The sequence below is a fragment of the Stigmatopora argus genome, chromosome 14 (genome assembly GCF_051989625.1).
Source record: "Stigmatopora argus isolate UIUO_Sarg chromosome 14, RoL_Sarg_1.0, whole genome shotgun sequence".
Taxonomy (NCBI): domain Eukaryota; kingdom Metazoa; phylum Chordata; class Actinopteri; order Syngnathiformes; family Syngnathidae; genus Stigmatopora; species Stigmatopora argus.
Genome location: NC_135400.1, coordinates 7,164,624 through 7,177,910, shown reverse-complemented (window position 1 = coordinate 7,177,910; position 13,287 = coordinate 7,164,624). Strand labels below are relative to the sequence as shown.

General features: G+C 39.6%; 1 protein-coding gene across 2 annotated transcripts; it reads left to right on the top strand.

Moving 5' to 3' along the window:
- Positions 1-3,366: 3,366 nt before the first annotated feature.
- pmm1 (phosphomannomutase 1) lies at positions 3,367-13,193 on the top strand. Of its 2 annotated transcripts, XM_077618771.1 has the most exons (9): positions 3,367-3,558; positions 3,654-3,744; positions 5,280-5,397; positions 6,184-6,260; positions 7,120-7,211; positions 7,340-7,439; positions 7,913-7,988; positions 10,615-10,730; positions 12,039-13,193. In XM_077618771.1, the coding sequence occupies exons 2-9, from the start codon at positions 3,667-3,669 to the stop codon at positions 12,159-12,161; spliced, it is 780 nt and encodes a 259-aa protein (XP_077474897.1). In that variant the 5' UTR covers positions 3,367-3,558; positions 3,654-3,666; the 3' UTR covers positions 12,162-13,193. The 2 variants fall into 2 exon arrangements, with proteins under 2 accessions (XP_077474897.1, XP_077474896.1); XM_077618770.1 differs by having other exon boundaries at positions 3,367-3,744.
- The last annotated feature ends 94 nt before the right edge of the window (positions 13,194-13,287 follow it).

Sequence of the window (13,287 nt, the reverse complement as noted above, 5' to 3'; positions counted from 1 at the left end):
TGGCTGCCATCTTATGTTGTTGTTATAGGGAAACAGTCATTTTAATTGTGAATACGGCAGGGGTAGGAAATATTGTTCAGGGATTTCCTTCAGGTGGGAGCAGAGGGTTTGCATGATGTGAGGGACAAAGGTGACGACAGGCTGTAAAGACAGGGCTCGTGTGGAGCTGATAAACAGTGTATGCTGTAAATTTAGGGTGGATTCGGCCTGTAAAAGAGCAAATTGCTAACAAACCACTATCATTGCCGAATACTATGATCAGATGAGTTATGGTAGCATTCTGTATCATACGGTATGTATATCAATTTCAATAGAAGGACATTTTATTTTTGTTGTTTTGGTGGATGGGTGGGTGGATGGGTGGATGGATGGATGGATAGATAGGTGGGTGGGTGGATAGGTGGATGGGTGAATGGGTGGGTGGGCTGAATGGTGGATGGATTGGTTGGATTGGTGGATGGATGGATGGATGGGTTGACAGGTGGGTGGGTGGAATGGTCGATGGATGGGTGAGTGGGTGGGGGGTGGATGGATGGGTGGACAGGTGGGTGGGTGGACAGGTGGGTGGGTGGAATAGTTGATGGATGAGTGAGTGGGTGGGTAGTTGGATGGATGGACGGATAGATGGATAGGAGGATGGGTGGATGGATGGGTGGAAGGGTGGATGGATGGGTGGATGGATGGGTGGATGGATGGGTGGATGGATGGGTGGATGGATGGGTGGATGGGGGGATGGATGGGTGGAAGGGTGGTTGGATGGGTGGATGGATGGATGGATGGATGGATGGGTGGATGGGTGGATGGGTGGATGGATGGATGGATGGATGGATGGATGGATAGATGGATAGGAGGATGGGTGGATGGATGGGTGGAAGGGTGGATGGATGGATGGGTGGGTGGATGGATGGGTGGATGGATGGGTGGAAGGGTGGATGGATGGATAGGTGGCTGTATGGTGGATGTATGGTGGATGGATGAGTGGATGGATGGGTGGATGGATGGTGGATGGATGAGTGGATGGATGAGTGGATGGATGGGTGGATGGATGATGGATGGATGGGTGGATGGATGGATGGTGGATGGATGGGTGGATGGATGGGTGGATGGGTAGATGGGTGGATGGATGGGTGGATGGGTGGATGGGTGGATGGGTGGATGGGTGGATGGATGGATGGACGGGTGGATGGGTGGATGGATGAGTGGATGGATGGGTGAATGGATGGGTTGGTGGATTGGTGGATGGGTGGATGTATGGGTAGATGGGTGGATGGACGGGTGGATGGATGGATTGTTTTTCATTGGTGGATGGATAGATTGTTTTTCATTGGTGGAAGGATAGATTGTTTTTCATTGGTGGGTGGATGGATGGATAGACCCAACAGTGAATCCAACTTCTATATTTCATTGGTCATACCATTATATTTGAAGGGATTTACAGTTCACAGTCATGGTTGAAGTTTTAGTATTGTTTCCACTTCTGGCTTTATTGCATCATTTACCAAACAGCAACGCTGACAGAAGAAACAAGTTATGACACTGTGCACATACCACAGTTCAGTCTGTGTTCATTATTTCTTGCTTCTCAACATCATAACTCAGTTTTGTATTGAGTTGCCACCTAGCTGCTTGTAAAGCTCTTCAGCAAACACGAATGACGTCGTAATATTTGAGTTGGCAGGGCACGAACTGCAATTTAGATCCATTGCTAATCCATATTAAGAGTTCTTCCACGTTATTGCACACTGGCATATTGCCCAGAAGAGGAAATATTGACATATTACGGGGAGCATGTTTGTTGTCATCGAGGTTAGGTTTCATGGTTACCACATTCAAAGAAAGTATGCACTGAGTGCCCACATTGGACGTAGCACATTTTTCGATTTGCTAAAAAAAATCTATGACAAATTACAAGATTTACAATGTTTTTCAAATAGATGGATATAATCATCATTAATGATTAGTTCCTTAGTCTGGCCTTACACATTTAATTTATCAATTGGCAGTCCATTGGTAATTCAGGCTAATGAATAACTGAGTGACCTCTGGACAACAAATTGTTAGTCTAACGTCTGAGAAAACACCTACTCAAATTAGATCATTTAATGAGGTTAAACCCACATAATCCATGGAGCTCATACTGCTTTGTATTCTTTCACTATCTCTCATTTCCATCCAAACGTTTACTCACTTGTGATTTATGATTGCTGATAAAACACACGGGTCATTCATATTTACCAAATACTTCCACAATCTAATGAGTTCAAGCGCTTCCCCCCTAAAAAAAATGTTAACAAAGATAGCTGAGTTTGAATTTTGAGTCAATCATCTCATGTTTATGAATGCAAAGTGTTTCAAAATTGCATTATGGCTTCCTGGCACCCAATTTAAGAGATAGGCTTTGCTGTCGTTGATGTCAAACTCATTTAATTTCACAGTACGGCTGAAATTTATTTGCATATGATTCTTTATATTTCAAACAATTTCCTATTTGCTAATTAGGACAAACCACAGGGTGTTTTTTTCAGCAAGAATTTTTTTTTTTAAGGGACGATACTGTCCTCTGTTTCAAAATATAACTTTTTTTATGGTTTGCTTTATTTAGAACATTTATTGCCAATATTTTTCATCTGCTTGTGAATGTTTGGGAATATTTTGAAAATTTATTTTTCCCCACTACTGAGGCTTCAGTCTTTATTGTACAAATAACATTTTAAAATATTTGCATAAACGTATGTGTATATGTGATATATTTCATCAAAATATGAAATACTTTTACTAATTGACAGAATGTCTTAATAGAAATATGATATTTTTTTCAGCACCAGGAAGAAAAACACAGTTTTGAGGGACGAAGCTGCCCTCTGGTGGAAAATATAACTCACTGAAATATAAAATATGAGATGCTTTTACAAATTTACAGTGTTTTACATTATAAAAATATGACATCATAAAGCATTGTAAATGAATATTATTATTTAATATTAAGATATTTTAACTATAAAAATCCTCACAGTCTTTTTTTCTTGCAGATATCACGCATTCAAGAAGGGCAAATAATTTATATAGTATAATTCAACACAAGGATTTAGATTACATTAAAATCATCAGGAAACAAATAAATTGATCAACAATTAATTAAGAAGAAAAAATGCAAACCATTCAAATCAGTTAAGACGCGAACAAAAACAATAAAAATCGGCAACAAAAATGATATCCTTTTGTAAACAATCGTTTTTTTTATTCACATTCAATTTCAACACAATTTGATTCCATTCATTCTATCAAAATATTTGAATTATCTGTGAATTATTGTGAAAATCTAATGATCAGTTGTGTGACTAGCAGCTGGAGCCAAACTCCGCCCATTCTGTGACGTCACACGCTGCCCATCTTGACGAAGATTGGCTTCTAACCAAGTTTGTCATTACGAAAGGAACCTGAAACCTTCTTAAAATGTGCTTTCAAAGGTGTGGGGTCCTTTTCAAGAGCTGTCGGGATACGCTGCTGTCTTCTCTGGAACAAAACGAATTTCTGGGGGAAAAAAACGAGAGTAGTCCAGTTCGTTGCAGTCATTCATTCCCCAATTGATTTTTAACCACTGCAGAATCTGGGAATGCTCCCTAATGCTCGTCCACGTGGGTTGTATTTAATAGGAAAAGGGCGTAAATGGAGGTCGACGCATTCGCAGAGAGAACCGTCCTTTGCCTGTTTGACGTGGATGGAACTCTGACGCCCCCGAGAGAGGTGAGCTGCCCATGGATCCGTCAATATCCGACATTCACGAGCACTGTTGTCACGATGGAAACATATCGATACTCCATACTACCAAAAAGGCCATTTTTTTTAAATCAACACTGTCCGTGCCATTGACGATGATGTACGTATTTTCATCTGTTCTCTTCAAATGAATTTATCCCTAAATGTCACATTAAAATTAATTGGACGTATACTGGCGTCAATGGCAGCCATGATTTAACGATGAAAATGCCAAAACACCATCGTCAAAATCTATTATACTCAACGACAACAAATATAATCAATGGTAGTGCAAAAACAAAATAAATGAGTGAAGCATATTTTTGGAATCCAATACTAGCAAACGTGTGGCTCTCGAGCCGCATGCGGGTCCCAGCCAAAATGAATGTGGCTCTTTGCTTCTTATCATATTTTGTATATACTACAGTTGTACCTCTACTTTAATTAGTTGGTCCAGATTTTTTTTGTAAGTAGAGCAGTACATTATATGTAAATACTAAAATTAAAATTCGGGGGTGGCCAAGTCCAGTGCTCGAGACCCCCTATCAGTCTGTTTTCCATGTCTCCCTCCATCAAAACACCTGAATCAAATAATTGGGATTGGTATCAAGCTTCTAGACAGCTTGCTGATGAGTTGATCGTTTAATTGAGGTGTGGTAGAGGAGGGAGATATGGAAAACAGACTGGTTAGGGGGTCTCAAGGACTGGACTTGGCCAATTCTCTTCATTCCACGGTCCCCACAAAGCTAACAACTAAACCCTTAAAAAGTCATTAAAGTGTCCCAATTTTGTAGGAAAAGTTTGAAGACACACCAAAATGTGAAAAAATGATCTTGAAATTACTTAATAAGCCATTAAAATGAGTAAAAATGAAAAATCTATTCGTGATGCAGTGCATGTGAACAAGTTTCAGGAAGCTAACGTTAGGCAAGCATAGGTTTAAGCAGACAACGGCGGTCAAAGAAACATGGAGGGTTGTTGTGAGACAGCCAATGAGAGCCCAATTGAATGTAGGGAAATTGTCAAGCAAGAAGCAGGGCATGCGAGAAAATTTCAAAATAAAATAACTGATTTAGGAAATGTTGACGTTTTCATAACTTGGATCTTTTTCCGAATTTTGAGGCACTCATTTGCATCTCAAAAGTTTTGTTAAGCTGAAAATTTCATACCTAGAGGCATTTGTAAGTAGAGGTATGACTGTACTTGTTTCATGTTTCTCTTTTTTTAATTCTCTCTTAAAACACTCAAATTCATCGCGGCCCATTAAAAACAAGTATAGATTACTTTTTTTTTAAAATAATTTTGCAGATTGGATCTTTTTATGCTGCTTCTGACAAGGTGTGCAAATCAAAATAATGATAATCATGTGTCAATGTCTTTCTTCCAAAGGCTACAAAGGAAAGTTATTAATTTCCTTTGTATTAAAACAGTATTAAACAGTGTTTTTTTTTCATATCAATTTTAAGAGGCTATTAAAACAATGCAAAACACTTCTGTTACATCTTTGCATTTTCAATTCACAGAAAATAGACCCAGAACTAGACGCTTTCTTCCAAAGGCTACGAAGGAAAGTGAAAACCGGAATCGTCGGAGGCTCCGATTATTCCAAAATAGCAGAACAACTCGGGGAAGGAGATGATGGTAAGTCTCAATTTTAAAACATCAATTACCGTCAAAAATCAGAAATCCGGATGTGTTCATTAACCAGGATTCCAAATTTTTGGGACCTACCGTATTTTCTAGCATATTAGCCGCCTCCGTGTATAAGCCGCACCCTTAAAATTACCTTAAAATCGTTGTTTTTTACAATTTTTCTCGTATAACACGCCCCCGATTCACTATTTTCTCCTCCATATTCATGATTTTAATAGGGAGTGCAAATGTATTACTTTAAAAGGAAAATCTTAAGAAAAATCATCGCACTTGGTATTTCTTAGATACTATGTGAATTATCTGGATTGCACATTCCTAAAGGGCTTGTCTGTACGTAGACAAATTCAAAAAGGAAGTCATGTGAGCAGTACAACCATGAAGTGTGTCCGTAACGGTCTAGTTTGTCATTCCTAGATAAAATGAAGGCGCCCTGAGCGAGCAATGGTAGGCACAAGTGAAGTTTTTTTTCACGTTTTATGCAAGATATGTTTTTTTTCTTGAATTTCATTTATAGACGTAAAAATGAATTTAGTTTAGCGTTTTATCTTTTCTCTATTTTGAAATAAATGACCGTATGCAGTTTCCTGCATGTCACGTCTAATTTATGCGCATATAAGCCGTACCCTCGATTCAGTCATCATTTTTGTGAGCGACAAATACGGCGTATATGCAAGAAAATACGGTCATGGTTAATATTTTCCTTTCCACAAGCAGGAATGTAAACGTGCATGAGCACATTTAGTTACACTTCATCTGGCTGCTCCTCTCTTGCAGTCATACACAAGTTCGACTATGTATTCGCTGAGAACGGCACCGTGCAGTACAAGGACGGGAAACTCTGTTCAAAATATGTAAGTGAAAGTGGAGGGAATTAAATGGACAATCACTGCCACACTGGATTTTTTTTCCATATTATTTCAAGCTAAGTAGGTCAATAAATAGAACAAGTGCTGGAACAGGTATTTATACTTTGACTTGAGTACAGAGTTCATGTTATGCACCACTGAGCAAATTATCTTGTACTCTTTAACTCTTTCTACACTTTATATTTTTTCTTAGATTTTTATTTTGTTTTTTTACATTAGGCCAGAGGTCTTGAATCTGTCCAAATTGTGTAATTGATTGTGTTTATCTTTACTAAAACACTTTATCACTTATACTAGTTGTGTGTACCTTTTTTTTATATATATATAGTTTTTATTTATAGTTTTTTTTATCCGTTATACTTCTGTCTATATGCCTGTTCTGCTGCAACACCCACGTTTCAGCTATAAGGGATCATAAAAGAAATATTCCATTTTTTGGGGGGAAATAAATTATTAAAATAATAATGAATAAAAAAGTGGCCAGAATGAATGAATTCCCCCAAAAATTAATCCTTGAAATTTTGTATTTTCCTGTGTTAATTGGATTTATTATTTATTTTTTTAATTTAGTTAGTTGTACAACTCTTGTGTGACCTCACACAGTTTATTCTTTGCCTGCCATTGACAGCAATGGACGTCCAATACATTTTACCTGCGAGGTTTTAATGGGTTGTAGTTCTATTGTTATCAACAGGTATCAAATTCCCCCTTTTGCTAAATATACAACACACACTCTATGATAAATCTCTTAATTTTTTTTAAATGTCAGTGAAAGAGTTAAGTTCCTGGACTGACTACAGAATAACAAACATGAATATTGATTGTATATGTTTCATCATGGCAGGCAATCCAAAACCATCTTGGGGAGGAACTGCTGCAGGATCTGATCAACTTTTGCTTGAACTACATTGGGCACATCAAACTTCCGAAAAAGAGGTTTCACACACACACACTTTTTTTGTCTTAACAAGACTTGGAAAAGTCTAAGAGTAAAAAAAACGTTTGACACTTTTCACTTGATAGAATTGATCTTTCTCAATGAATCCCTCGGTTTCGATCTACAGGGGAACGTTTATCGAGTTCAGGAACGGCACGCTCAACATTTCCCCCGTGGGTCGCAGCTGCACTTTGGAGGAGCGAATTGAATTTTCTGAAATTGATAAGGTAAATAAATATCTTGACATTTTTTTTTACATCATGTAGGAAAAGTCACACACGCTCCAGTTATTGTCAACATTCTGCTTGAGACCATTCAATTCATGAGATTGAGAAATCATACCTTTTTATTGAAAACGATAAAACCCGATAGTGATTCTTTCGTGACTGCCCTTGAGCAAATGTCATATCATAAAATGTTACCAAGTGCGAAATGTTAACTGTGGCGAAAGATAGACCGTTAATATTTACCAGCTAACCAAACAGGTCTGTGAATTATGAAATTGGCTTCATTAAGCAGAGAGTTCAAACATTGTTTCGCTTTTAGGACAGTTGACCTGGCTGCGCCTTGATGAATCACTTTTGCAGACTCCGTTTAACCCTTGAGCTTCTGGCTAATATACTAAAATTAGATTAGAAAATCATGGTAGATTGTCCTACATTCATTCGTTAATCCTCTGTATGTTGTCGCCACTCCACAGCGAGAAAGAATCAGGGAGAAATTTGTTGCTGCCCTTGAGGAGGAATTTGCTGGAAAAGGACTGCGGTTCACACGAGGTGGGAGCGCCACAGCATCTTCATTTTCATGAACACAATTTGTGTTAATATAGCTTGTGTGTGTGCGCGTGCGTGCGCGCGCGTGCGTGCGTTTGTGTGCGTGTGTGCGCACGTGAGTGCGCGCGCGCGCGTGCGTGCGCTCGTGCGTGTGTGTATTTTCTATATATTTCTATATATATATACAGTGGTACCTCTACCTACGAGATGCTCGAGATACGAGGAAAATTTCGAGCAAATAATTCGCTCTAGATAGGAGAAAAATTTCGAGATGCGAGAAAGCCAGGTGGCCATGACATGAGAGGCTGTTTATCATTGTAGCGCACTGTCTTTTTTTGCCGCATCTCTTTCGTGTATAACAGATATCTGCGAGCACTGAACGGTTTCTTTCGCCTACACATGGACCAGAAAACGCACAACGCGCATGCACGGGCAAAAAGAGGGCTTTCTGGGTAATGAAGTACAGTGGTACCTCGAGATACGAGCTTAATCCGTTCCGGGACTGAGCTCGTATGACAAGTTACTCGTAACTCGAGGTAAAGTTTCCCATTGAAATGAATGGGAAACAATTTAATTCGTTCCAACTCTCTGAAAAAAACACCAGAAACAGGATATTGGATTGAAAAAAAATGTTTTATTTCTTATAATTCGCCATATATTGACAAAGTAATAAATAACGAGTGGTTTAATAGAAATAAAGTGTTTAATCTAACTAAAATTGGCCGGATTTCGCCGAGGGGAGAGGGGCTTCGTTTTTTTTTTCCTCCACACAACGCACTCGTAAACAGAACAAACACTCCACCCTCACGTTCGCTATCGATGGGCTGTTTGCTGTCGTACTATTCCCTTCAAAATATTCCGAAAATGATGCACACAAATGTCCTCACAATCGGAGAACGCACGACCACTTGCCAACGAGCAGCAAGCAGTCTTATCAGCGATCGCCCCGCTGCTCATGCGAGCTACAGGGGCGCTGGCTAGCGGCTCCTTTTAGCTTGTAGCATCTGTGTTTGCATCCCCTCGAACGGCGACTATGATAGAGTTGCTCCCGGGGATGCTGTTGCGAGCCAGTGCCCCCGATGTTCTTATGAGCAGCCAACGAGCAGAGTCTTTTATCAGCGATCGCCCCACTGCTCATGCGAGCTACAGGGGCGCTGGCTAGCGGCTCCTTTTAGCTTGTAGCATCTGTGTTCGCGTCCCATCGAACGGCGCCTATGATAGAGTTGCTACCGGGGATACTTTTGCGAGCACGAGTATACTTCATTACCCAGAAAGCCCTCTTTTCACCGCGCATGCGCGTTGTGCGTTTCCTGGTCTGAATAGCTCATCCGGTGCTCGTAAATATTGTTATACACGAAAGATATGCCAAAAAAAATGCCATGGCAACCTGGCTTGGTCGCATCACGAAACTTTGACCGCATCACGGGCGAATTATTCGATCGAAATTTCCCCCGTAAGACGAGCATTCCGTAAGACGAGCATTCCGTATGACGAACGGTCGTATGACGAGGTACCACTGTATACTCGTGCACACAACACCGATAGCCAATGGCACCCTTTCTCAGAATATAACTTCATTACCCACAATCAATACGTGGGTAGGCTGTTCTTCCTTACTTAGCCTGTTAGCTCCCGCGATCGTTCTTTAAAGACTATTTCTCGTTGGCAAGTGGTCGTGCGTTATCCTATTGTGAGGACATTTGTGTGCATCATTTTCGGAATATTTTGAAGGGAATACAACAGCAAACAGCCCATCGATAGCGAACGTGAGGGTGGAGGCGTGGCAAACAGCTAACCGGCCAGGAGAAGATATACAAATTTAAAACAAAATTAGAATCCGGGTTTGTGTAAAGTTACATTAAACGTATGTTTGAGTGTCTGTATATATTAATCCAAGTTAATTTAAATTTGTTTGTTCTGTTACGAGTGCGTTGCCGTGGATAAAGTTCCCCCCTGAACAACCCAGTCAGCTATAGGGTACACAGAGACAAACTCCCATTCACACTCCCAGCGGGAATTGAGTCCGCACCGAAGTCAGCCGAGTGAATCACTAAACCAACAGGCCGCCGATATTGCGATAATGACATATAAACATGTAAAATGTCCATAGAAATTTTTATATTGTTTTTTGGGTGACATTTAGTGTCCCTGGCAGTTAATGTGCATTTCTCTCTTTGTTTTTTTTTTAAATGTCACTGGATTCATTTTGTGGTTCCAGTCCACTGTGGTTGTTGAGGCAACACATTCACACGGTTGGCACGGTATTTTCTGGTCTGCCAACGGGTTCACTGAGCTATGAAAACAAAACAGGTTTGTTCACTGATCTAAAAAGTTAAGAGCTTCCATTAGCTGTTACATTGGCTGGGAGCGATGTTTGCTCTGCAGTGCTGAGTTTAGAAAATGGAGAGTGGGCTTGTTTAAGAAGAGTGAAAAGTGCATTTAATAACATATGGCAGGGTGTTAATAGTGTTTTGTTATGTTTGTCCTTGTGAGGAAAAAGGAGGAGGGGCCTGGGTCCTCTTAATGGTCCTCTTTGTGTTCCCTGGCATCACAATACCACCATGAAGAGGGATTTTGTCAATGTACGGGTTTGTGAGAATGCAATATTGACCATGCTTTCTGCTCTTAGGTGGTCTCATCAGCTTTGACGCGTTTCCTGAAGGCTGGGATAAAAGCTTATGCCTAGATCTGCTGGAGAATGATGGCCTGGAAGCCATCTACTTTTTTGGCAATGAGACATCAGTTGTAAGTTGATCTACTACATTTTTAACATTTTTCATCGCTCTGTGTCCAGACTGTTCAGTAGCAAAGAGCACCTCTTGTGTTTTTTTAAAAATGTTTATTTTGGAAATACGTGAGTATTGTGTACAAACTCATTTTATCCGTCTTAATATGCTAGACATGAATAACGAGACACCACATGGAAAATTTCGTACCTACCGACGAACAAAAAAGCTACCGTATTTACTCGCATATAAGCCGCTTTTGTCAGACAAAAAAATGATGACTGAATCGAGGGTGGGGCTTATATGCGCATAAAAAGACGACGTGCACGAAACTGCAACGTGACAAAGACGAAACGCCATAACGCAAGACAATGCGGCCGATACGGTCATTTATTCCAAGATAGAGAAAAGATAAAAAGATAAAATGCTGAATGGAATTTATTTTGACGTCTATGAATGAAATTCAGACGCGAGTAGCCTTGTTAGAAGTGTTTTGTGCTCGTAGCGTTTACCATTTATTTTGTAATGGCAAAAAAATGTAGAACTGGATCGCATTACATACTCTGCAAATGAGCATGTTCTAAGACTTTGCTTTAAAACATCTTGAATGATTGACATAGATATCAGGCGGTCCAATTCAGGAAGCTAAAGATGGCAATTTGGTGACAATTTACCTTCTCAGTCACATTTTTACTGTTTTGATCCACTCGTTTTTAAGCTGTTTTTGTAAAAAGAAACCAAACAACAAAATTATTGGAGCATTCTTTTTGCACGGCAACGCACTCGTAACATAACATTAACAAATTTAAATGAACTTGGATTACGATGCACACTCAAAAATAAGTTTAATCTAACCTTACACTACACTTAATTCTAATTTTGTTTTACATTTTGATACCTTTCTTGGCTCTATTTGCCCCGCCTCCACCCTGACTTTCAGATGCAACCTATCGGGGGTTGTTTGCTTTTGTCTTTCCTTCAAAGTATTCCCAAAATGATGCACACAAATGTTCTCACAATAGGATAACGCACGAGCACTTGCCAATGCAATGCTCCGCCCAGTGCTCGTAGAGACATTACACGAGGGAGTTGCGACCAAAAAGATAGTGCCCATGATGTTCTTATGAGCAGCCTCTCGCGTCCGCTGTATGCTCGTATATCAAAATTTGTCTCGTATCTCAAGATAAATATTTGCCCGAAATTGTGCTCTTATCTCAAATTGCTCGTATGTCGGGGCACTCGTATGTCGAGGTACCACAGGTATTGGCATATTCTCAACTGGAGAGAAACGTAATCAGGCTAAACTAATCGTCGTTCTTTTCCTCAGGGAGGAAACGATCACGAGATTTTTAAGGACTTCCGTACCATCGGTTTCACCGTGGACTCCCCGCAAGATACTGTCCGGAAGTGTCGGCAACTGTTCTTTGACGAGCAAACGCCCGAGTCCTGATGTTGAATCTTAAATCAGGTTGCGCGTAAGTTATTGAACATGTTCAACTACTGATTGTGTTCGTATTAGTGCTCTAATATGATTGTATTTGGGGAAAAAGCACGACTCAAAAAGTAACAGATAGGAATTATTCTGTAGCATGGAACAGGAAAGTAATACTTGGTGGATAACTCTACTGTAGCACGGAATATTTTATGTTGAAGTGAATATTTTTTCTTTTAGTTTAAGATTCAAAAGAGCAGCATGGTATTTGAGTGGTTAGCATATTTGCAATGCAGTTTTAAGGGTGAGGTGTTTGAAGCGGTTTTAATCCTCTAGAATGCTAAAAACATTCTAGGTTTGTTAGTGTTTTTAAGCTTGATTGATTTGATTTCTGATTTTATCCAGTTTATATAAAATGAATCTGATATGCAAAATCTGAATTCAGCGAATTCAGCTTCTACCATAAAGTCCAACCTATATTCATTAAATTCTTTTTAAAGGCTTCTAGGCACAATTCAGTGAGATATGGGTTACTTTCATTTTTAACGACTGATGGAAAAATGTTTACCGTATTTACTCGTATGCATTCTGACCATGCATATAAACCATACCATTAAAATTGCCTTAAATTTTTACAATTTCTCGCGTATAAGCCGCCCCCCGATTCACAATTTTCACCTCCAGATTCATGATTTTAATAGGGAGTACAAATGTGTCACTTTGAAGGGAAAATCTTAAGAAAAATTATCAGATACTGTACGGATAATCTGCTGGATTGCACATTCCTAAAGGGTGTTGCCTGCACGTAGACAAATTAAAAAAGGAAGTCACGTGAGCAGTACAACCAGGAAGTGTACGTAGCAGTCTAGTTTGTCATCCCTAGATGGCGGTCCTGAGCGAGCAATGGCAGGCACAAGTGAGTTTTTTACCATGTTATGCAAGATACGTTTTTTTTTCTTGAATTTCATTCATAGATGGCAAAATAAATTTTGTTTTGTGTTTTATCTGTTTATCTTTCCTGTATTTTGAAATAAATGACTGTATCGGCCGCATTGTCTAGCATTATGGTGTTTCGTCTTTTTCACCTTGCAATTTTGTGCATGTCAAGTCTAATTTTTTGCACATATAAGCCTTACCCTTGATT

Excerpts from the sequence above, each read along its gene's own strand:
- pmm1 (XM_077618771.1), top strand. The coding sequence starts at position 3,667 with ATGGAGGTCGACGCATTCGCAGAGAGAACCGTCCTTTGCCTGTTTGAC. Across the intron at positions 5,398-6,183 it reads ACTCGGGGAAGGAGATGATG|TCATACACAAGTTCGACTAT; the intron begins GTAAGTCTCAAT and ends CCTCTCTTGCAG. Across the intron at positions 10,731-12,038 it reads TTGGCAATGAGACATCAGTT|GGAGGAAACGATCACGAGAT; the intron begins GTAAGTTGATCT and ends TCTTTTCCTCAG.